The 23,739-nt window shown below is 46.0% G+C and overlaps 1 protein-coding gene across 2 annotated transcripts; it reads left to right on the top strand.

Annotated features, from left to right (window-relative positions):
* Positions 1-1,138: 1,138 nt before the first annotated feature.
* On the top strand, positions 1,139-21,809 carry PHYH (phytanoyl-CoA 2-hydroxylase). Of its 2 annotated transcripts, XM_049813979.1 has the most exons (9): positions 1,145-1,371; positions 4,478-4,533; positions 5,106-5,216; positions 5,335-5,500; positions 6,192-6,273; positions 8,069-8,250; positions 9,027-9,176; positions 10,599-10,730; positions 12,874-13,925. In XM_049813979.1, the coding sequence occupies exons 1-9, from the start codon at positions 1,279-1,281 to the stop codon at positions 12,925-12,927; spliced, it is 1,026 nt and encodes a 341-aa protein (XP_049669936.1). In that variant the 5' UTR covers positions 1,145-1,278; the 3' UTR covers positions 12,928-13,925. The 2 variants fall into 2 exon arrangements, with proteins under 2 accessions (XP_049669937.1, XP_049669936.1); XM_049813980.1 differs by lacking the exons at positions 5,106-5,216; positions 5,335-5,500; positions 6,192-6,273; ... (2 more) ...; positions 10,599-10,730; positions 12,874-13,925 and adding exons at positions 19,307-19,787; positions 20,423-20,541; positions 21,711-21,809 and having other exon boundaries at positions 1,139-1,371.
* The last annotated feature ends 1,930 nt before the right edge of the window (positions 21,810-23,739 follow it).

The raw sequence follows: 23,739 nt of genomic DNA, 5'->3' as shown, positions 1-23,739 counted from the left end.
CAGCACGCTGCCTTCCTCCCACCTCTTCCTCCTCGGAGCTCTTACTTCTTTCTCCACCTCCCTGCTATGTCCCAGTCAGACGTGAATCCCCTTGGCCCAGGGAAAGGGGAAAGATGAAGGACAGCAAATCCCAGCAGGAGATACCCCACTTTCCAGCAGCATCAGCTTCACAGGGTAGGGCTTGAAGGATGAACTGAATGTCACACCAATACCACAAGCTAGTCTGAACCATGACACGGGGGGCCTGAAGTCCACTTTGCAGAAGTGGTGAGGCGCTATGGTGCAGTGGCAACAGGGACATGTGCAAAGATGATGAAAATCATCTCCTGAACTGTGCTGCAGGTCTTAGTTATGGGGCTGTTTTCAGCCCCGTAATACTGTTGTCCTCAAATGTGTCAGCTGATGGTGTTAATTAAGGCAGATGAGAGTGTGCCAAGGACAGTGTTTATTGAATAAGCCACTTTTAAGCGTATCCCAGCTTCAGGGGAACACCAAGCCTCTACAGCTTATTTTTTGCAACCTCTATTTGCAGCTGCCCATTTTTTAAGCTTCTTTCCCCTCTCCCTACCCCAGGTCTTCCCCTCCGGGCTTTTTTTTCCTCCCCTCCCAACTCCCCAGGTGCTGCACTGTGACTCCTTTTGTTCCTTTCCCTCTTTTCTTACTCAAAAGCATCAGAGCTGCCCCAGAAGGCTGCACAGAAAGGCCACCCAGCACAATACTCTGCCTCGGGTGTGGATTTCATGCAGGCTGCAGACATCCCAGATCTCTCTCAGTGCAAATGAGGTACTTGGGAAACACGCTCTGCCACCACACTGGGGTGACAGTGGAGCCATAAAAATCTCTCCAAACTGATTTGTGGAGGGTTGAGGCAAGCTCTGACAGTCAGGAGATAAAGAAAATATCCGTGCTGGCTGTGGTCTGTGCCCAAGACCGCCAAGCATTGCTCTCTGCACAGGGCTGATGAAATCCTTGCAGCTCAGTAACTGCTGGCAGAGAAGGGAAAAAATATGGGAAGGCGGGGAGGGACGTGCAAAAAAAAGCATGTGCTGAGCTTTCCCCACGTACGTCCCAGCCTCCAGCAGGCCCTCCCATCTGCAAACCCTGCCAATTTACCCTTACAGGCTCCCGGCAGGGTTTCTGCAGCCTTTCTGAGCATGCACGGCTGCTGGCGCATGTGCAGCTGAGGCGAAAGCTGCAGACGCCAACAGGGCTCCGCTCCTCTCCGGCTGTGTTTGTAGGGTCAGGTTGGTGACAGAGCTCTCTGACTGCCCGGACACAATGGAACGGCACGGGAAGCAGTCAGGGCCAGCAGCTCGGCTGGATGCCATCCTCCGGCACCTCTCCCCACGTCCGGGAGCAACCCCTGCTCCCGTATCCTTTCTGATGTGGGATCGGGGCGGCGGGGAGGGGGGATGTTGTCCCCATTGGGGTCAGGGCTCTGCTTCCCCCACCCCAGTGAGCTTCGCCCATCGCCCCTGCAGCCTGCGTGCTTGTGTGTGCGTGGGTGCCGAGGAGGGGTTCGGTGGTGGTTTGCCCTACAAGGACGCCGTGCCCGGGAAGGACACAGAGGCAAGGTCCCTGCCATGTGCCCTGGTTATGGGGTGGTGACGTGCAGGGGGGCTGTGCCCCATGCAGCCCCTCGGCGAGCGGGGATGCAGCAGGGCAGCGCTTCCCCTGGCAGCCCCGACTGGTGTTTTGGGGTCAGCACCCATCCCACCCCAAAAACGTCTTGCTGCCTGGTGCTTTCTCCGTCAGCTTCAGCCCTGCAGCCTGTTGAGTGCTGGGATGTGCATCTGATGAGCCATCCACCTCTTGGCAGCACCCCATGGCACATCTGCCCCAGCACTGAGCAGGGGGTTTACCTGCAGCAAATTTTCCTCCTAGAGATTTGTGGGTTTGGGGGAGATGATAAACTCTGCAAGGTTTAGCAATTGCACAGCAAGTCTCAGACTTGGTTGAGAGGTACAGACTTGACTGGTAGACCAGCAGCAGGAAAAACATCAAGGTTTGGTTTGTGAGTGGGAAATGAGGTGGAAATGTTGGAAGCTGCCAGCTTTATGATGGGTCAGAGAAAGGAAACCAGGACAGAATAAAGTTTTCACGTTGGTCTGTCCCATGTTTCCAAAAGTTAAATGAAGGCTGCGTGCTGATAGTATTTTTAAAGCTGCTGCCGTAAATCTTGCTTTAAAAAAAAAAAATAAAAAAAAATTAAATGCTGCTGATTCTTGGTGAGAGCTGAATGCTGACAAGTTACCTCTGAATTATAATAAATTGACAAAGTGGATGTGATCAAACAGGATGTAGGAGTCTTCAAATATATTAAAAATACGAAGACAGATAGATAGTAGTTGACTCAGACTGCCATTAGACAAAGGTGCAAGTAGGAACACAAAACTGGTAATAAATGCTAGGAAAAGCACCCTGGCTGTAAAAAGAGAGGAAGTAAGGAGAGGTGCTGCACAAACTGTTTTGTTTTTAAATCCAGCTACAGTGGTCCTGATGCAAAGAGCTTTGGACAAAAATATGTCTAAGCTGGGCTGCAGCAAGAAAGGCATGTGGATAAAGTAAATGACAGACCCTAATAAGAATAGATTTATTTCATATATGTTACCTGAGTGCACAGGTTTTGGTTGAGTCTGCTTTGGCGATTTGGGTAGGACAGTCACTTTTTCTTCCAGAAAATGCCTCCCTTTCCTTTTACAAAAGGAGAAGTATCTTGACAGCAATACCAGTCACCACCAGACACACAAAATACGAAAACTGCCCAAAGCCTGTGGGGTGTCTGCACGGCCCTGCTGGGGTGCAGATGTGTGCACCCACCTCTCTCTGCTTAGCGAGCCCTGCAGCAGGGGTTAGCTGCCTTCTGCCAGCTCACCCCAGGCTCAGATCTTCCCAGCCTGGAAAAGAGAGCATCCTGATCTTCTCTATTTAAAATTAAACCTGCGTAATAGAGAGTTTAATACCATCTTGTACATACCCAGTTTCCTCCTGTAGTTGCTTTTAGTGATTGGTATATTAGAGATTGGTGTGTGTTGGTTGTATTGGTATATTGGAGGATGAGTTATTTCTGCGTAACAGTGGAAAAACTCTGCCTTCACAGAGTCCTCTCGTGTGGCCTCAGGAAGGAGAGGAAGCACGGGAAGGTGAAATGCAGCAGATTTTCGGAGCTTGGTGTAGGAGCCAGGGGGGAGTGCTGCATAGGTACCACCATTTATCTCCTTACAGGAAGGCATTGACAAAAAGCCATATTCAGGAGTGCCTGTGGAAGACCTCCATTACTACAGCTGTGAATTGAGCTTGGGTGCTGCCTGGTTCGGGACACTGGAAAAAAAACAGCACACCAGGTGTAGAAGTGAAGGTTTCCTCAAAATGCAGGCAAACAGGGGAGATTCAGAAAGCAACTGTACCTCTTGAGTGATTTGGGTCTTTGGCTTTCAGTTCTCAGCACCTTTTCCTTCCTCTGGCTCATCATTTTTGCTACACGTTTTTGCATGCGTCATGTTTCTTCTCCCTCCACTGTATGTGACTCTTGACCAGCTAATGTTTAAGCTTCCTGGTATAGGGACTGTAGTCACAACTGTGATGAAACCTATTTCTTATTCCAGAAACGTGCATGCTTTTATGGCACATTTAAAAGGTAGTGATGAGCAGTAAGGTCTTTGGTTTACATAAAACCTCGAAGCACAGGGGGTCTCCAAACATGCATGTGCAGATGCAGAGATCTGCATGAAAATGCTCTTTTTTTGTCCTTGCCCCTGGGTGAAGCTTCAATACCATGCACAAAGCTCTTGTGAGGCTTCATTAGCAAGTGGGGTTTAATTGCTCTGTCATGAGAATGCCTCTCTCTGCATAGCAGAGCACAACTGTGTTTATTTAGACCTGTTGAATTGAGGTGGAATACAAGCCCATAGCTCTCCTCTCTTTGTGCCCTCCCTATCCAGTTTGGGAGGGACCTAATCTCTGCAGTAACTGGAGAGAAGGTGAGGGTTTGCACCACCGCATGGGAATGTGAAGTCCTAGGTTCACACCATATGACTTCTGGGTCCAAATTTGGGGCACCTGTTAGGAGAGGAGAGATGGAGAAAGCACCCCCAGGAGGCAACGCAGGTTTTGGGTAGGAGCATAGGGAGGGAAATTGGGCAAGTAAACATCTCCACTGAGCATCTCATTGAGTGTCTTGATGTTCTGGGAGATGAATCGAGGCCTGTGGAATACTCTGGAGTCTCAGGCATTTTGTACTGGCTTCTATATGTGTGGACAAGGCTGTATTATGCTGTTATTTTATACTTCTCTGCCAGGTGTGTAACTCTGAAGGTGGGAGAGATGTTTTTGGAAGCAAAATAAACAAGAACATGAATTGAATGTCCAGCACAGTATTTATCTTTAAGATGAACCACATTGTAGGATTCAGGACACGTGTATAGGTGTTCTTCTACTCTGTTGTGCTTGATTGTATAGTCCTTAATTTCCGTCCCAGACAAGCATTCCTACTTCAGCCCAAGCTAGTGCTGTTCCTCAGCCAGGGAATTTTTGGTAAGCTGTATCTTCCTTTGTAGAGATAAAAAAAAAACACCTGCAGAACTCAGTTGTTTTTTCCACCCTAGCACACATGTTGATCACTAGGTATTGTGTAGCCTTTCATATTGCGAGGGTATATTCTCCTTTGTTTAACTGTAGTTTAATAAAAAAGCTTAACCATGCATCTTGAAAATGTCTGAGCGGATAACCTGACTGCAGACACTATTCCCGTGTGCTTCAGTATCGCTGCGGAGAGTGAAGCTGCTGAGGACTGATCCCAGCTTTCCTGCTCACTTCTCTTTGGGAGGGCACAAAGGGGATGCTTTGAATTCTGTCACAGAAGTAGTGGGTGGCTGTGGGCAGAGATGCTGCACAGCCATGGACATACCACGCCAGCTCTGCTGGGGCATGGGAAAAGCTGTACACCTGCAGAGCCGAGGTGGACATGCAAGTGGGGAGGGTTTCTCACTGATTCTCCCCAGCAGCCTCTGATCCCCCACATGTCACCATCTTCCTGCCAGCTCTTGCCTTCGGTGGTCCCATTGCTCTGCCCGGCCCTACTAACGTGTTTCTCCTCTGTGTCTCAGCTATACCCTGGACAACAATGTCCTCACCACAGAGCAAAGGCAGTTCTATGAAGACAATGGGTATCTGGTTGTTAAGAAGCTCGTTTCTGACGAAGACATTGAGCGCTTCAGGTACGGGGCACTTGCCCAAGGTGCTGGGGGGTCCTGTGTGCAGCAGCATCCCGAGGGAGCTCTGGGAAGCTGGAAGAATCTGGACTCTCCCAACACAGACATTCCCTCTGCTTTGCAGGAAAGAGTTCATAAGGATCTGTAAAAAAGAGGTCAGTGTACCAGGAGCTATGATTATGAAAGATGAGTCCCTGAGATCCCAGTACGGTCAATCTGAAAAAGTAGTTAATAAAGTACAGGACTTCCAGGAAGACGAAGAGTTGTTCAGATACTGTACTCTGCCAGAGGTAAAATTAAAAAAAAAAAAAAAAAAAAAAACAACAAAAAGGGGGATGGTGGTGGAAGAGTCTATATGAATGTTTTAATGCCTATGCCAAGAAGCTTTTTTTGGTTCCGCTAAAGCTATACCCTTTATCCCTTAGAGCCCCTGTATGTCACTCCCATAAGTACATATGCGAGGAAGGAATATCAAGCCATCTTTTTAAGAGTGTTCTGCATGAACATGGGATGGATGTTGGTCAGGGCAGAAGACTTAAAGGAGTGCTTCTCTGCTCCTGTGGTGCGGAGCCAGACAGGAATGTGACTAGTCCAGACCATGCCAGGCTAGTAGGACAGATCAGCAACATTTTCTGAATGTCTTTTAATCAGGCAAAGCGTCTGCTCTCTGGGCAGGTCCAGCTGTGTAGCCAATATTCATGTTGTGGCAGACAGCCATAGCTTTGTGGAAGTATGACTCTCCCCATATTTTCAACCTCACCCAGCAGCCTACTGCACCATCTTCCATCTTGGCCTACCTCCATGCCTGTTTGTGTGCCATGCCAGATCCTGCCTCCCGTCCTGTATCCCTCCATCCCAACCTCCTCCTCCTGTACCCTAGTCCTCAGCCAAACATCCAGGGCCCAGTGCTTCCTCAGCAATCTTTCCTCTTGTCTTTCATGCTTCTAATATTTTTTTTTTCTAATATTTTCTTCCCTGTAGGTCCTCAAATATGTTGAGTGCTTCACAGGGCCAAACATCATGGCAATGCACACCATGCTGATAAATAAACTTCCAGATTCTGGTAAGGAAAACTTGGATAAGAGGAAAATAGAGAAATTGTTGTGTGTATGCTGTCTACCTGGCCAAAATTGAACTTAGTGTTTTAGAAAAGCTCTTTGGAAAAAATGAGACAAATTAAAACAAAGTAATGTTGAAAATTTATGAGGCCACTTTGGTAATAGTTTGTTTTCTTTTTACCTTGGCTTAATGAGATAACATTTCTTATCTTTCAGTGTTCAGTGGATATTTGTTTGCTAAAGATGGTGGTTGTCTTGGCTGCACCACTCACATGTTTAAAGTGGGGAAGCAAGCTTCCTGTTCAGCCAGCTGTACTTGCATAAAGGCCCAGGGTTTAAAACATGATATGCTTTTTAAGCCTGACTTTTCAAACGTGTTGAAAACAAGTGCTTCTGTGGACCTCGGTAAAAGGCAATAAATACAGAGATCATCCTTTGCTTGGAGTTTATATGCTCCTGACCTCACTGACAGTTGTTGCACGCTCAGCGCTTTGATATGAAGATGCTTGAATAGGTGCCAAAAGAAGGATTTTGAAGCCTGGCTTTGGCTCCTGCTGCTGGAAATTGAGCTCATAATTTATACAAGGGTGATGGGCAGGGAGAGAGGAAGAGAACTGGACTAACCATATTACAGTTTTTCAAAGTAGCTTTGACTCTGCATAAGCTGTTTTGGTTTAGTGAAGTTGAGACCTGAGTTACGTTTCTCATTCTCAAGTGTGCAGCTTCTGAGCAGATACATAATACACTGAGTTATTAAAATACTGAGTTTGTTCAAGTCATCTCCACTTGTCATCTTAAATACTCCAAAGAAGGCTGTGTCATTTTGGTTTGGAAATTCAACAGGAGACCATACATTTTTGAAGTAAAACCAAAACAATAACAGACAAGAAATGGGAAGCTGCTCCATATTTGCAAGGTCTCCATTCAATATCTTTGAGGAGTACTTTAGGAGAGGTGCAGATCTCAGGAGAGTTTTTGAGACTGCCCAAAGTCTAAATATATGGCAAATGAGGCAAGTGGAAACATCCTAACTATATCTATTTGAGGAGCAAACTCAATGGGAAAATAAATATATAAATAATATATAAAAGGCTGTTTGGGTGTGGATGATACGTTTCAATTTCCATAGTGGGAAAAGAAGTAACAAACACAACTTTGGAAACATTTGTTTTTGTTTAGACTTCATGGCAAAAAGCCTCTAGGGAGAAGGCTAGTAGAGTGCTTGGTAGACTGTCTGGGGAGGCTGCAGTCCATAAATTGAGATGATTTTTTTTTTTTTAAAGAAGGCTAAATAAACATGTGTTGGATGCAGCACAGACAGGGTTGATTCTGCTTGCAACACAGCAATAGATCAAGTGACTACAGACATCACGGCTGTTTGGAAGTCTTTGTACCGAGAAAGGCTTCCGCAATACCATCCTGGTTAAAGTTCACAAAGCTGGAGAGCAGCCAAAGCGAATGGTGAAAACTTGGCAGGGAGTTGTTGGTGGTGAAGGCCAGCAAAAGGAGTCTTCTGAGGGATCGTACAGCCAGGCAGCCTCCTGGCATTCACTGTGTCCCCATGCCATTGCTGACCCAAGAGCCACCGCTGTGCTCTTGGTCCACGCTGGGATGGGGTGTAAGCTAACCCATTTGGCTTCCAAGGCAGTGGTGGGCTGGAGCAGACACTGAGTACGCAAAGTCTCTCCAGTGGCAAGCAGCAGCTTCTTAGGACATATCACAACAAATGCAATGGTTTAACGGGAAGGAAAAGGCTGTGTCACATTTGATGAGGTTGAAGGTTTTGAACCTGTGTTGCAGATAAACAGACTTTTCTCCACCCCATGCATCAGGACTTGCACTATTTCCCCTTCCGGCCTGCGGCCCGCATCGTGTGCGCCTGGACCGCCATGGAGAGGGCTGACCAGGACAACGGCTGCCTGGTTGTGCTGCCAGGGACGCACAGGGAACCCCTGAAGCCTCACAGCTATCCAAAGTGGGAGGTAGATCGTCACGGGGGACTTGGGAAGGGTGCGCGTGAGAGGACCACACTTTGGCTGGGGAGAGCTCACCGTGGAGTTATGATGCGCAGGTCCAAGCTGAGGTTTTCAGGGATGGTTTTTCTATTTGTGCAAACGCTGACTTGTTGCTTTGGGAGAGAGTTAGTTGGTTGGCCTCATTCTGTGTAACCTGGGTAGATTTGCCTCAGTTCCCACCTTCACCTAGAAATTGTCCAGTGTGTCCTGGCATAACGGCATAAACACATGCAACTGTTTTCCACTGCCCTTGCCAAGTCTGAGGACTCTTTCTCCTCCTGTGAATTTGTTCCTGCCTGGTGAGCATGTGTACTGTCCCAAAGAGGAGAAATTGGATAGTAAACAACTGGATGCACTTAAATATCAAGCAGTATCTTCCTCTTCTGAACGGATGTTTTCTGACGTGGCCTGGTGTTAGTGATGGTTATACTGGGAGCAGAAGACTGGACCCCAATATGGCCACACTTGTGGGATTCCCCAGTGCTCTTCTCTGTTCTCTCCAGCTGAGAAATGTTCTTAATTGTCTGAATCCAGCTTCAGAAAATAGAAAAAGCATTATTTTGTTGTACCTCAGGCTTGAAGTAGGAAGACTTGTAGACAAGTGTGCAGGGTCTTAGTTGGGCATACCGAATACACTGTCCAGAGGAAAGCAGATCAGTAGCTGTCCCTGCTGTCCCTCGCACTGAGAATTGGCACTTGCTCTAATTTTAACCGAGTGATTTCAACTCAGCCTTTTTATCTAGGGTAAAGCCAATAAACTTTTCCATGGGCTGCTTGATGAGGATGAGAAGAGTCCCAGGGTTCACCTTATCATGGAGAAAGGAGACACGGTGTTCTTCCATCCCCTACTCATTCATGGCTCTGGGATAAACAAGACATCAGGTTTCCGAAAGGTAGGAAACCATCTCTTGATATAGCTTTTGATATTTTTATTTTTTAAAACTGATCAAACTATACCCCCCCCCCCTTCCAAGCTCATGAACATGTGGATGAACTTTTTAATGAGTTTTTAGCTTCCTAATATACTTTTACACTCTCTTTTTTATTTTTCATTTTTAAACATCTCTGTCTTTTGGGAGAAGAGCATGCTGTGGGGCTGCTTGAGAAAAACAGAGCCAGAGTAGTAATTAGATGTTGATTCTATGTTTGAGGCATGGCTGGCTGGCTAGACGTGCTTTTTCAGTAGGTGCTTTTCAGCTGTCCCAAATATCAGGAGCTTCTCTAACTTTGTTCCCCCTTCCTTCCTGGTATCTCATCTCTGGATAGCAGGAGCCTCCATCATCCAATAAATAATATTTATTTATATGATAACACAACCCAATTTTCTATTATAGATTTGATTACACATCTTCTATTCATTTTGCATCATGATTCTTTAACTGAAACAGGCAAAAGTGCCCTCCTTTGGAGGCCTGATCCTTTCTCAGAAGTGGATTCATCCAGGCACATAAGGGAACTAACTGTAGCCTCTACTGTAGGCACTGGTAGCAATGCAGATATTTCCCCTCATGCACTGCAACACAGGCTGCTCTATTTTTATTTTGGTTTACCTGCATCAACTATTATATGGCATGTTCTTTCAGCCCCAGTAGTAGTTTACTGGTGTGGAATTTATTACTCCTGCAATCCTGAAAGCAGACAGGACATCAATTACCGAAAGTCTCATCTGATGGCTCTTTCCTGGCTAGTGGAGCAATAGTCCTGTTTAGTATCCTGCAGAAACACAAAAGCTTCCTCATACTGTGCCAAATCCCAACATTTGTCTGCTTTGGGGTAAATCAGTGAGTATCCTGGATCTCTCTGAGCCAGGTTATGGTCCAGCACCTTTTGAGGTCTGGTGTGACCTTGCTTACAGCTGGCATAGCTCATGTAATGAAAGAACAGCTTTTTCCGGTGGGGCATTTCTATTTATTTCCTCTAGACTCTGCTTAAACAAGAACTGATTACAAAGTAAGTGGTTTGATATGACTATCTGGGCACTGAAAGTAAGAACCCTTACTGAACACACAGGTCTGCTCCCACTCTGACTTTCCCTATTCCCATTCTAGTTGCTGATATTCTGAGATCAAGTAGTACAGTTCATGCTGGGTGACTGTTTGGGAGAGGAGGGAAGGAAGAAGAGTATGTCAGCAGGCAAATTTCTCCAGTGGGACATCCTCAGGAGAGCAGGAGTGCTTAGAAAGGAGGAAGTAATTTTGCTGACATGATCTGTAAGGAAGGGGTGGGGTATCCACGACCTGGGATGCATGAGATTTTTTTCCACTGGTCATTTGTAATCAATGCAGTAGTGAGTGATGCCCGATTTCCTCACGCAGAGTATAAGCTGTCACTTTGCCAGCTCTGAGTGCTACTACATTGACGTTAAGAACACGACCCAAGAGCACCTGGAGAAAGAAGTGGTAGAAATGGTTCACAAGAAATACAACACGACTACTGTGGAGCTCAGGGTAAGACTTGACTATATGCACTTTGTTACAGTCCAGGTCAGTTCCCTTTCCTAAGTCTCTCTCGTGTGACAGATTTGTGCTTTTTGCTCTGCCCAGTTTGGCAGATCAAGCTGTGCCAAGCAGAGGTGCTTGGCAGAATAAAAGACCTGATGTTCACAGGATGACTGGCAGGCTTTTTTGGGGCCTTTTTTCTCATAAGGCTGCTTCTTGCTATGCTGGAGAAGTGGCCTTGCTCTCTGGGCAGCCCCTTCCCATCCCTTGAGCTCTGGAAGTTCCTGCTTGTCAAAATGGGTTTTGTGAACATGCCTTGATCCCTTCCAGTGCCGGCTGAGTTGGTGGAGATTAAATCAGCACTTCATTATGCAACTGCGACTGATGATGTAGCATAAGTGAGGAGGAGCTGCAGACTCTGCTGTTGCGATGGCTCAGCTCTGAGGCTGCTCACGTGCACTTCTTACACTATTTGAGGGGGTCTAGACTTCACCCCACTTGGCTAACGTGGCAAGGCAGGAATAGCTGAAGTCTATGCAAACTTTGCCCTTCACTGCATCTCCTTATTCACTGTTTGTTGTGGGGAGTGTGTGTGAACCGCAGCTCTTTGCAGTTATATTTGGACTGCGCTATGTAAATAGGAAGATGTGGTCATCTCTTGCCTTGAATTTGCAAGTATAAGGTGCAATAAATTCAGTTCTTGTCCACGGTTTGTATGTCCAAAGTTCTTACAGTTTCCCCTCTGAATGGCAGGTGGATTTTCCTTTTAAAACAAGTAGCTACATCTGACTGTAATAGTAGACTGAATTTTTTTGGTTAAATATAATCCCACATCAATTGTTTAGACTTGGGGCTACAGCAGGTATGACAGCAGCGATATACATCTGCCTCAAAAAAAAAAGAAAAGGCGGTAATAGACTCTTGCTGAATAACTGAAATAATTGTGTAAAACAGAAAGCAAATCTACATTCTTCAGGGATTCAGCCACTGAAAGAAAAATAAACGTTGTTATTAGGGTGGAACCATTATGAATTTCTTCATCCGCAGCAGTTCTCAAATATGTGCATAGCCAGTATCAAGGCAGTAAAGTCTAGATATAACAGCGATTTTCTTTTAAAATTTATATCTTTTACAGATGTTACAATATCTAGGGCATTCTGGAAGAGAGGACTTTCTTTTTCACCTTTGGGGTTTTTGGTGTGGTTTGTTTTTTCCCACAGTGTGCCTGGTATGGTGGGGTGTGCAGCTGTGTTTTGCAAGCCTGATCTTACATGTTATCTGTAAAGTTACAGCTTTCTTGACTTTTGGTACCTGGAGTTATTTAGGTACACAGTGAAATCCAAAGTGATGCGTAGCGAGGCTCCCTCCTTCTCATCAGTGGAAATGAGGTTGTGCCCATTACAAGCCTCAGATGAGTCTGTGTGTTTTCATGTAGCTTTAAGGGTTTTTTTTAACCAGAGTTGGACCTTTCTCCCAGAGGAGTACCCAGCTCTTACGTTTCACGTTCACAAGACCAATGATAAGAACTAAGTAATCCCCATACAGGGAAACTGAGGTTGGAGGTTGCCCAAGACTTACCTCCGTGAAGCAAACACCGGTGGTGGTCTCTGCTTTACAATCTGCATCAATGTCTGCCCAGCACCTGATTTCTGGCTAAGGGCTTGCATTCATATCTGATATTTCCCGCTGGTTTCTGCTGCACAAGGAACATCACTTGCTCATGGGCAGCAGTATGCGAGGTGTAGTCCGTTGGTCAGCTTTTTTGATCACCCAAAGGTGCACAAGGGAGGCACTGTGTGCGCAAGAAGGCGAGGGTGACTTCTGCAAAGGTAATGTTCTCTGTGCTGCTCATGTTTCCTCTTCTGCCACCTTCCAGAATTAAACCATGGGCATCTTACCATCTGTGTAACACCTGCAAACAACCTGTCTCCTGGGGGTGGAGGTTGCACCTCTTCCTTAGTTTGTGCTGCATTTTTGTTCTTGATATTTAGGATTTGAAATTATATTCAGTAAATGTTTTAGTATGTTTTTATGGGTAGGTAGCTAAGGTGAGAATGCTGTATCTATTTCCATCTCTGTAAACTGGAATCCTGGTCACTGTTTTTGCTGGCCCTTAAGGCTTTTCCTTTGTCTCTTTTTTTTTTTTTTTAAGGATGTTTGGGGATTCCGAGCACGGCTTGTGCAAGGGGAAAGAATTAACCTGTAGAACAACCTCTGAAGAGCAGGGTGGAAAACACATGCCTGAGAATGAGCTTCTCTGATCGGAGAGTGCAGACCCTGCCTCAGCAGGCAGAATTATGTGTGCTTTGTTGACCTCTGTATTGGTAATTCAGCCAAATGCTGCATCGCAAAACATTTTATAGTAATACAAAATAATTGCACTGAGGTTGAATGTCAAAGAAAACCTAACCTAGGAAAACAGATTTGCTGTGGTTATCTTAGATGATTGCAGAATTAAGGTCTTGAAAGAACACCTTGATTTTCTTGGTGTTTTCATTCCTGTTTTTTAAAAGTTTCTCACATGACATACCTTTGGAACAATGCTATACTAACATAAGATTTTATGCAAGGATTTATGCAAGGGTGTGTTTTTTAATGTTTCTAACTTCTTTTTCTACCCAAAAGAAATAAAATGAATCAGTTTCACGCAAGCTCAGTATGAGCTCACATGGGAAGTTATTAGTACAGCTGATGAAGACGGGGATATTGGTACCAGCAGAATCAATGGTGTAAGGAACTGGATAAAGGGGAAGCAGCAACCACTCACATGGAAAAATGGGATTGATGGGCTGCAACATTATCACTAGTAGAGTTCCTCAGACATGACCTGGTGTGGCACCATATCTTACCGAGCAGCGCTGGCACAAATGAAGTGGCTGACAGGGTTGGGAGCTACTGAGCCAGCAAATCAACCTCCCATTGGCCTTGTACAACGGATCCAAGGCTGTGTGAAATGAGGGAGACCTCCTTTGAGTCTGGTGGGTCTGGGAAAAGGTGCCTTTTGGTGCTGCCAGGTCGGGGAACCAGTTGGATGCTCCTCAGGATGCACTGGTGGCAGGGTGGAGCAATGTGCACTGAAATGGTCCTCTTGCCGTCTCAGCCAGACCCAATACACTTTCACAATATTTTTCCTTGCTTTCTGAAAGATTCTTTTGCTTTCAGAACCTGTTTTTGAAATACAAATTAAATCAGCGCAAAACTGCATTTGAGGGCTGTGGTGTTGTGTTATTCCTGCCGCTCAGAAATTCTGGTGGCGGGTGCGTTGTTGAATACTCCAGTGCAAATCATCAATCCGGCTCTTTTCCAGTCCCCCCTTCCACCTGAAGACGTGCCAAAACAGCAGCAAAAGCTTCACTGACGGGCTCTCATGGCTTCTTCTGCTCTGTTACCCTGCAGCTTGGGTGGTCACTCAGTTGAGGCAGGAGATCAGATGCAGTCCTGTCCTTGACCCACAGGGCTCAAAATCTTCTCCCCCAGGGGACTGCCTAGAGAAGTGGCTGCAAGTCAAAGCTGTTGCAGTCATTTAATGCATGACAACGTAATGCAGAGGAGGGTTTTGTGCTTCTTCCTCTTCCTGCAGCATCTATAGTTTTTCTTCTTTGTTTGTATGCTTTTTAAACAAGGTGAGGTTTGAGCACAGTTACTGCATTGGTCCTAAACCCTTGGTGGTTGGATGAGGTGTCTGGCCTGTGGCTCCCACCTGGAGACAGACATATCCTCTTAGTAGCCTCTGGTTTGACCACAACACCAAGAAGTCTTACAAGGGGGGGACTTTATGACAGAACCCCAGCCCTGTTCATTGGGTGATTCTGAGTATCCTGGTGCCTGCATCTCTTCCCATGCCCTTTGTATAACCCTGGCACTGATCCTGCTCTTGGGGCGATGTGCTGTTGTGCCTCTCCAGACCTGGACCTTCTCAGCCTGGTCTTGCTGCACAGGCCCAAGTGAGTGATTTACAGTGAGTTGGAGGCTCCTCTGTTGACTTTGCTGAGCTCTGTCTCACAGCCTAGCTGGTGCTCTCCTTGGGATTTTTGTGAGAACTTAGAATATTCCATCTGGTTCACAACACGGGGTTCGTGGAGAGACTTCACCGTCTGGTGTTACTGGTGTAGCTGAGTTGGCTGCAGAGGGAGCTGTGACCATAGAGAAGAGCTACAGGTGTCCATCAGATTCTCAGTTTCCAGACTCTGATTTTCTCTTCCTGCAGCTGGGACAGAGAAAGAAAGGAAGAACTTTAGCTTTGTTTTTAAAAATTTGCACATCTCTGCCTACAGATTTTGGCTTAAATTTCCTCTTTCAGAAGAAAAAACCCATCAAAGACCTCACAGATCATCTAAATTCAGCAATTGTCCCACCTAATGAGAGACTCATGTCATCATTCCTTCCTACGACAACAGGTTGCGGATGCTCCAGAACCTGGGGAGGACTAAGCTTAGGCAAGCTCCTCTCAACTGTGTGCAAGGCCAGCTCAGCTGCATCCTAGCAATGCCAAGGAGTCTGATCCCTGCCCCCCAAAATGACCCTGGGCAGAGCCAGGTCCAGCAGGGCTTCTTGGCTCCTTCTCAGCAAAGCTACACACTCATGGGTGCAGGACCATGTCCCTGGGAGGGTAAGGATCTACAAGCACTTCCTCACAGGATATTTGAGGAAGGGCTGGAGTTCAAAGGATGCTTCATCAGTTCATGTAAGCGTGACCTCCTGTGTGAGAGATCTGCCTGGTAAGTGATTTCTTGTTCCAGTTCCCACCCATCCCAGCCAGAAGAGATTCTGCAATCACAGGTTTCCAAAGCACATGCCCCACCAGTGGCTAAAGATTCATCTCAGTCTCCAGCACTTGGCTTTCTGGGTAAAAAAAACCGCAACAAACCACAACCATATATCTCTTAGGGTTTGGTTTCCTGGCAGTACAGTGCAGCTGATTCGGGCACGTCAGGAGGGTGACTGCAGAGGGAGCTGTGGTCACAGGAGAGCTGCAGGCTCTTACCAGCCTTCAGGTCCAAACTCCCTCTTCTTTGAATTGCCACTGCGGCAGCAGGAAGGAGAGCAAAAGCAATAATTAACCAAGTCACCTGCTGTCCCAAGCTTAATTTTTTTTCCAGGAGGAAACCTGCCCTGGTGCTGCAGCCCCAGGAAGAACAAGTGCAGACACCCAAGTGCTGTTCCCAAAGATGCTGTCCATCCCTCAATGATTTTTGCAATCCCAGAGTATCAAGCTATTTTCATCAGAAAGGTGATTTTTTTTTTTTCTATCCTGTGAAAAGCTCATGTGAAAAAAAGGAAGAGCCCTGCCAAGAGAATTACCACGTTCAGCCTGTGGTCCGCCTTTTTTTGGAGTGAGAATAGACTGAAAGGAAGTTGACCCCAGTTTGTAGTGAGGACATGCTGCATTCAGTGCACTTCTGGTCCTTGCAGCAAGAGCCGTACCTTCACCTTCCCTCCCACAGCAAGTGCCTTGACCCGTGGGCTGTGAAGTTGGTCCAGGGAAGGGGGAACGATGAAGCTACAGCAGATTCCATCAGGACAATCCCCACCTTTCAGCAGTGTCTGCTTCACAGTGTAGAGTTTGAGGGAAAAATGAGGATGAACTGACTATCACACCAATGGCACAAGCTAGTCTGAATCGTGACATGGTGGGGCTGAAGTCCAGTTTGCAGGAGCAGTGAGGCTCTACAGCATGGTGACAGCTGTGCAAAGATGTCAAAAATCATCTTCTGAACTGTGCTGTGGGTCTGTTATGGATCCATGTTCAATCTCAGCATTTATCTCCTCTCAAATATCACTCGCAGAGTTAATGTATGGCAGATGAGAGTACCATGTGCAATGCTAAGGATAGTGTACATTGAATATATAATTTGTAAGCATGTCCCAACTTGAGAGGAATACAAGACACTTCCACCCTCTGTTTGCAGCTCTCCATTTTTAAGCTAGCTTCACTTTTCCTTCTCTCCCTACTCTAGGATTTCCCCTCCAGGCTTTTTCTTTCCCAAAAGGGCACTCTTAGAGGATGGGAGCCATCATGCTGTTTAACTTAGCAAACCACCCGTGCCAGCGCAGACGCAGTGCATGACTGAGCGCGCCAGGCACTGGGTTCTGCACGCTTGTTGGTTACACCCTCGCAACCATTGTGGCAGCTGCTGGCAGCTGCAAATGAGCAGAGTACAGGAAAGGGAGCATGTAGAAGCATGCCTGAGCTTTCCCCACCTTCTTCCCAGGCTCTAGCAACAAGCCCGCTTGTTCCCAAACTTTCCTGCCCCTCAACCAGGCAGGGTGGTGAGACCCACAGTTTCTTGAGAGGCTCCTGAACATGCAGAGGCACCGGCACATGTGCAGGGGAGGTGAAAAGGAGCAAATGGCACCCCGGGACCATCGTCTCGATGCTGCATGCGCTGCGGGTTGAGCTCTGCCCCGAGCACTGTGCGGACCTCGCAAGTCCTGGGCAGTGAGCTGGGCTCTTGGTGATGTCTCCTCATTGTCAAAGCCATCGTGGAAGAGCCAAACCCAACCGCTTGGCTGGATGGCGTCCTACGGCACTTACGCCTATGTCTGGGTGCAGTCCCTGCTCCTGGATCCTTTCTGATCTGGGGCTGGGGTGGAAAGGGAGGAGGGAAAAGCAACAGTGGTCTCTACATTGGCCGTGTTGTGACCTGGATAGTGCAAGGCATGGTGGTCTTCCACAGCCTGAAATGGGGCATGGAGGATCCCGGAGATGTTTCTTGGATGCTTGATATAAGAAGCTGAGTGCTGCACTCGGTATCCCCAGCCTCCTCTTTCACCATCTGAAAGGTGTTAATGGAGAAAAAGCCACATTCACAATTGCCTTTGCAAGACCTTTGCTCTTACACCTGTGAATTCATCTGCAGCTCTGCACTGAGCTGGGAGGAAAAGCAGCGTTTGAACTCAGCATCTTGCCTCAAACTGCAAGCACACAAGGAAGCTTACTTGCTGCATTATTTGAGAGTTTGACTTTCCCAGGTTGACGTCTTTCTTTTTCTTGGATGGCTGGGGCGAGGAGGTTGTACAGAGAAGTCTGGATCTCCTGGCTCCTTGGCAGGTTTGTGTTGAAGGAGTTTCTCCTGCAGGGTGCAGGAACCAGGAGGAGAGAGATGGATTTGAAAAACTAAAAATGGCTTGTTAGAACAAAGGCTTTTTTAATTTTATTTTTAATTTGACAGTGTTCCCCAGCATCCTGCAAACAATAAATGAAGTTGTTTCAATCTTGAGCCTTGCTGTGCCAGTCTCTCCAAAAGCATTTGCTTGCTTCTGAGCGTACCCAAGTATTATATTGCCTGGTCGGTTGGCTAACATGCCTGTGAATACATTATTCCCAAAAGGGGGTGTGTGAGGGGAGGGGAAAAGTTTAAATACTCCATGTCTTCACCAAAATGAGCTGCCGGAGGTGGTGGCTCCTTCCCAGCCTGTGTACCTCTTGTTCTCAGTTGTCCAAGCAACCCAAACTTGTGCTTCGAGTGCTGCAAGGTGGCAAGAGCAAAACTGGTGAGAGGAAGAGGTGCTGCAAAGCCTAGGAGGAAGGTGTTCAAATGGAGTCCAGCGCTTGGTGGACTTGTCTGCTGTCCCCCCGTTCTGGGGAGTGGAGGTGTGCTGAGGAGGGCACCACAGCTGGGCTTCAACCAGTGCCTGTGTCTCCATCAGCTGTCTGTGATGCCCGAAGAGAAGGGGAAAGACCCTCCTGGACGTTTTGTGGGTAGGAGCAGCGCCCTGGACATCTGAAGAACTGGTGTGGCCGTGACTCCCATTTCCACCAAAGCTGGGACCTGATGTATGGGGTGAAGCATTTGCCTCCTGTTGAGCTTGGTGCAGCAGGGCCATCCATATGGGCGTCCTTTGCTCCAAGACCCGCTGCCGTGCTTCCCACCCTGCTCTCCCTGACTGCTTGCGCCCCGCACGTGCCTCTTCCTCCCCTCTCTCCCCTGAGCTTTTCCCTTCTCACTTCTCCCTCCTCAGCTGCTCCTCTCACTCCCTCTGCTTTCCTTTGACTTGCCACTATCCGTTGCACTTGCATGCATGGGCTGTGTCCATGCTCACACCTCGTGTGACTTCACCTGGTAAGGTTTAAACTTTCTTTGGGTGAAGCTTCAATACAATGCACAAAGCTCTTGTGAGGCTTCATTAGCAAGCGGTGGCGGGGAACATCTTCTGGGTGAGACTGTGCTCTCTCTGCCTAGCAGAATGCAGTTGTGTTTGTTTAAACTCATTAAAATGAATCGGAGGTTTCCTTTCTGCATGCTTTCCCTGTGAGGAATTGGGAGGGATGTCATTTCTCTGCAGTAATGTTTTCATACTCTGTTGTGCCTGAGTGTGTATCCCTTAACTGATATCCCAGATAACTGCTCCTGCTCCAGCAGCAGCTTGTGCTGCTGCTCAGCCAAGGCCGTTGAGGTGAATAGTATCTTTGTTCATACAAAAATAAAAAATCAAACATTGAATTTCAATTCCAACTTAATTATTTTCTTCCCCGTGCCCTCGGTGTCTGCTGTGGGGAGAGTTTCTTCTCCTGCTGGGTCTCGCCATCGGTGGTCCCATTGCTCTGCCCGGCCCTACTAACGTGTTTCTCCTCTGTGTCTCAGCTATACCCTGGACAACAATGTCCTCACCACAGAGCAAAGGCAGTTCTATGAAGACAATGGGTATCTGGTTGTTAAGAAGCTCACTTCTGACGAAGACATTGAGCGCTTCAGGTACGGGGCACTTGCCCAAGGTGCTGGGGGGTCCTGTGTGCAGCAGCATCCCGAGGGAGCTCTGGGAAGCTGGACTCTCCCAGCATGGATGTGTGTGGAGTTGCTGGATACCTTCCTCTGTAGCAATACTGTCTTTGAGGAGCGTCTTCTGGCCAAGCATGGCTCAAGTGTGCTCTGGCTTCTCTGGTTCTCTCTGCTTTGGAGGAAGGAGTTTGTGAGGATCTGTAACAAGGAGGGGAATCCACTGGGAGTTCTGATAATGGGAGACAAGATCCGCAGACCCAACCTCATTCAGTCTGAAAAAACAGTTAATAAAGTGCGTGATTTCTGGGAAGATGAAGAGTTGTTCAGATACCGTACTCTGCCAGAGGTAAAAAGCCAATAGGGGGATGGTGGTGGGAGAACCTAGTAGAGATTTGTGAACATATACATGTTTTAATGCCAAGGTGGAGGTAATGTCCAAGCTGGGCAGGCCAAACTAACCCTTCTGGAAGGTTATGTGATGCTCTGTTCTGTACAGGCCTACTTTAATACATGCTCCATCCAACATCAGGTGGATTTGTATTTTGTGTTCATGTTGGGGCAGTTAGCAGCAGCAGATTCCCATCAGTTTTCATAAGAAAAGAACGTATATTAATGTGTGTCATGTGTAGATACAGTTCGTCATGTATTGGCTTGTCCTGGATCCTGGAGTACTACAAAAGTCAGGTTGTGTAGGAGAATCAGAGGTGGGCATATGAGATTTCTTGGAGCTCTTGAGCTGTTGCCCAGGCAGTCATCCATCTTCAGCAAGGCCTTGGTGTATACTGTAGCAGAAAAACTGCTGGTGGTTTGTTTGTGCTTGTTTTTTATTTTGGGTAAAACTGCTGATAATAGGTCCACCCTCATGAACAACCCAATCAACAATTAATTAACGGTATAGATCTGCCTACCTTTTGTTTTACTTGCTATATATTACTGCAGCATAAACCACAAATATTTCTCGTATTGCTTTTTCCTTTGTAGGTCCTAAAATATGTTGAATGCTTCACAGGGCCGAACATAATAGCCATGCAGATGATGCTGATAAATAAACTTCCAGATCCTGGTACGCAGAGCTCCAGGGAGAGGGAAATGCAGAAGTTGTTAGTATGCCTGGGTTACCATGTATTTAACTGAAGTGGCACTTACCCTTTTAGAAAAGTTGCTTGAATTTAATTGAATTAAAAGCATTTCTGAAAATATATGAAATTATTTTGGTAATAGTGTGTTTTAGTTTAGCCCTGGCTTGAGGGGGATATGTTTCTTGTTGTTTGGTTTGCTGTAGATGTTCAGATTCACACATTGGGAGATACGTGTGTGCCTCCTAAATTGAAGTGTTGTTATATCTAGCCACATGTTACATCTGAAACACTCTTTCCAACTAATTTAATATCTTTCTGCAGTTTAGATCTTTGCACCATGGTAGCTGCCCCTCAACTGTTTATTTTTTTAAAAGCAGCATTCAAGTTTCAGAATGTAACATACAAAAATTAGACACCCAGCTGCTTATCCAGCCGTCTGCACTTGCCTGAATCCCCACTGTTTAAGACACTTTTTTTTTTAGGCTTGACATTTCACATGTGTTGAAAACAAGTGCTTCCTGGAGCTTGGTAAAAGACAATAAATGCAGAAAAGATGCTTTGCTTAGAGTTTGTGTGCTATTTTGAAGACTAACATTTCAGAAATGTCAAATTTAGTCTGACTCCTGACCTTGCTGACAGTGGTTGCCTGCTCAGCGCTTTTATATGAAGACACTTGAATAGGAGCCAAAGGAAGGATTTTGAATTCTGCTGTTGGCTTCTAGTGCTGCAGATCAAAGTCTTACTTCATGCAAGAGAAATGGGGGAAAAAAGGAAATTTAATTAACTACATTACGGTTTTTTCAAAGTTGATTTGACTCTTCATAAGCTTTTGCAGTTCAGCAGAGTTGAAACCCGAGCTGTTTCCTCTCCTGAGGTGTCCAGCTTCAGCGTGGGCAGAGTACCTTGAGTTGTTAAAACGCTCAGTTTGTTCATGCATTTCTCAACAACTCCACAGAGCAGCTATGGACCCAAGAACCATGTCTGGGCTCTTATTGTGGCCACAAAGTGAAATTTAAACTCATTTGGCCTCAGAATAGAGTGCCAGCAAAGAGCATGCTTAGAGAGAGTGCTTCGCCTGCAGCTTCAAGAAAGAAAATCAGTCACCTCCTTTGCATCTCTTCTCCTACACCGAGAAACCGGTGGTGTTCAAATTTTAAACTCAATTATTTCAACTCTTCCTTGGTTTGTAGAGTCCGCCGATCAAATTTTTCCATGGGCTGCTGGACTGTGATGAGAAGAGTCCCAAGGTTCACCTTGTCATGCAGAAGGGAGACACGGTGATCTTCCATCCCCTGCTCATTCATGGCTCTGGGATAAACAAGACATCAGGTTTCCAAAAGGTAGGAAACCACCTGTAGATAAAGTTGTCAGTATTTTTTTAGCTGCTAAACACCATCAAAGTCCTCTTAACTAAGAACTGATTACAAAATAAGTGGGTTGATGCGACTGTCTGGGTGCAGAGTAAGAATCCTTTTGAACACAGAGATCTGCTCTGGCCTGACTTCTCCGATTGCCACTCTGCTTGCTGGTAATCTGAGCTCAAGGAGCTGAAGTATCGCTTTAGGTCATGTGTGTCCACGATCTGGGATGCATGAGCTTTTTCCCGCAGGTCATTTGTAATCAATGTGGTAGCGAGTGATGCCCAGTTTCCTCACGCAGAGTATAAGCTGTGACTTTGCCAGCTCTGAGTGCTACTACATTGACATTAAGAACACGATCCAAAAGCAACTGGAGAAAGAAGTGATTCGAATTTGGACATGCAAAATATAAAGTGACTTCTGCTTCAGACCTTGCTGTAATCTTAAATCATGACCTTGTCTTGTAACTAGCAAGCATTTTGGGCCTTTTTGCTGATAAGGCTGCTTTTTGCTGCCTGGCTGCCTGTGCTGGAGAGGTGCCCTTGCTCTCCAGGCAGACCCTTCGCGTCTCTGGAAAGCAACAGCGGAGCTCTGCAAGTTCCTCCTCTAGCTCTGCTCATCACTGTTCCCACCTCTGAGCTACCAAAATTGATTTCATCCACTCACCTTGGTATCTTTTGGTGCAAATCAACCCAGCTGGGAAAACTTATGCCAGGAGCTGGTTAGGTGACCATAACTCAATTTGCAAGAATAGGAGGGCATAGTTTATAGAGTCCCCATCTGTGGTGTCTTCTCTGCATACCACATCAATCCAATGAGCCTTTCAGAATTTGTAGGTTTTTATTTCATTTAGCTTTTTCTGTACTTTTCTGTGGGAGACTTTGAAGACACAATGAACAAGTTAATGGGTATTTTTATGAATATGTGTCCAAACAGATAAGCTCATGCCAGGAATAAGCAGGAAACACTGTGTCCAAAGATGGTGGCTTCCAGGTATTTCTTTGTTTGATTTTTTTGTGGGATTTTTTTTTTTTTTTTTTTTTTTTTTTTTTTAATGGAATGTTTTTGGAAGAAGCGAGCAAAGGTCGTGCAAGGAAAAAGAATTAATCTTTAAAGTGGCCTCTGAAGACCAGGATGGAAAACGTGTGCCTTAGCATCAGCTTCTGAGTAGCCAGATTTATGTGCTTTTTGCCCTCTATGTACGAAACATACCCAAATACTGCATTACCAAATCATTTTGTGCTAATACAAAATAGTTGCATTGAGGTTGAACAGCTGATGTACTTCAAAGAAAACCTGACCTACAAAACCAGATTTGCTGCAGTTATTTTAGGTAATCAAAGAAAAATGACGAAGGGCGATGTGCTTTGCTTCTTTAATATTTTTTTCTAGTCTCTTTCCTGATATGCATTTGCGCTGATGCTCTATTAATGTAAGGTTATTAATAATCTTAATAGGATTGTAATAATTATTACGGTTAGACAAAATTAATATTATTAATATAAGATTCTGTGCATGATTATGTTTTTAAGGTTTCCAACATCCTTTTCCCGTGCAAAATAAACACAGCGCATCAGAGTTCCATGCAAGTTTCAGTATGAGCTGACATGGGAAGTCGCTAGTACAGCTGATAAAGATGTGGATTTTTTAAATTTTTTTTTTAAAATATTAAATTACAGCAAAACCATGTTTGGTGGCTGTGTTGTATTATTTCTGTGATTCAGAAATTTCTGCCAAGGGGTGTGTGGTTGAACAACCAAAGTGGTGAGCCCTGGAAAAGTAGGTGTTTGGTCTGAGAAAAATGGCAGGATGCTGCTGCCAAGAGTCACCCCAAAACCAAATTACAACTGCCTGTGTCCTA

The sequence above is a fragment of the Accipiter gentilis genome, chromosome 11 (genome assembly GCF_929443795.1).
Source record: "Accipiter gentilis chromosome 11, bAccGen1.1, whole genome shotgun sequence".
Classification (NCBI taxonomy): domain Eukaryota; kingdom Metazoa; phylum Chordata; class Aves; order Accipitriformes; family Accipitridae; genus Astur; species Astur gentilis.
Note: the sequence above shows the minus strand (reverse complement) of the source record. Positions and strands in the feature narration are given on the sequence as shown.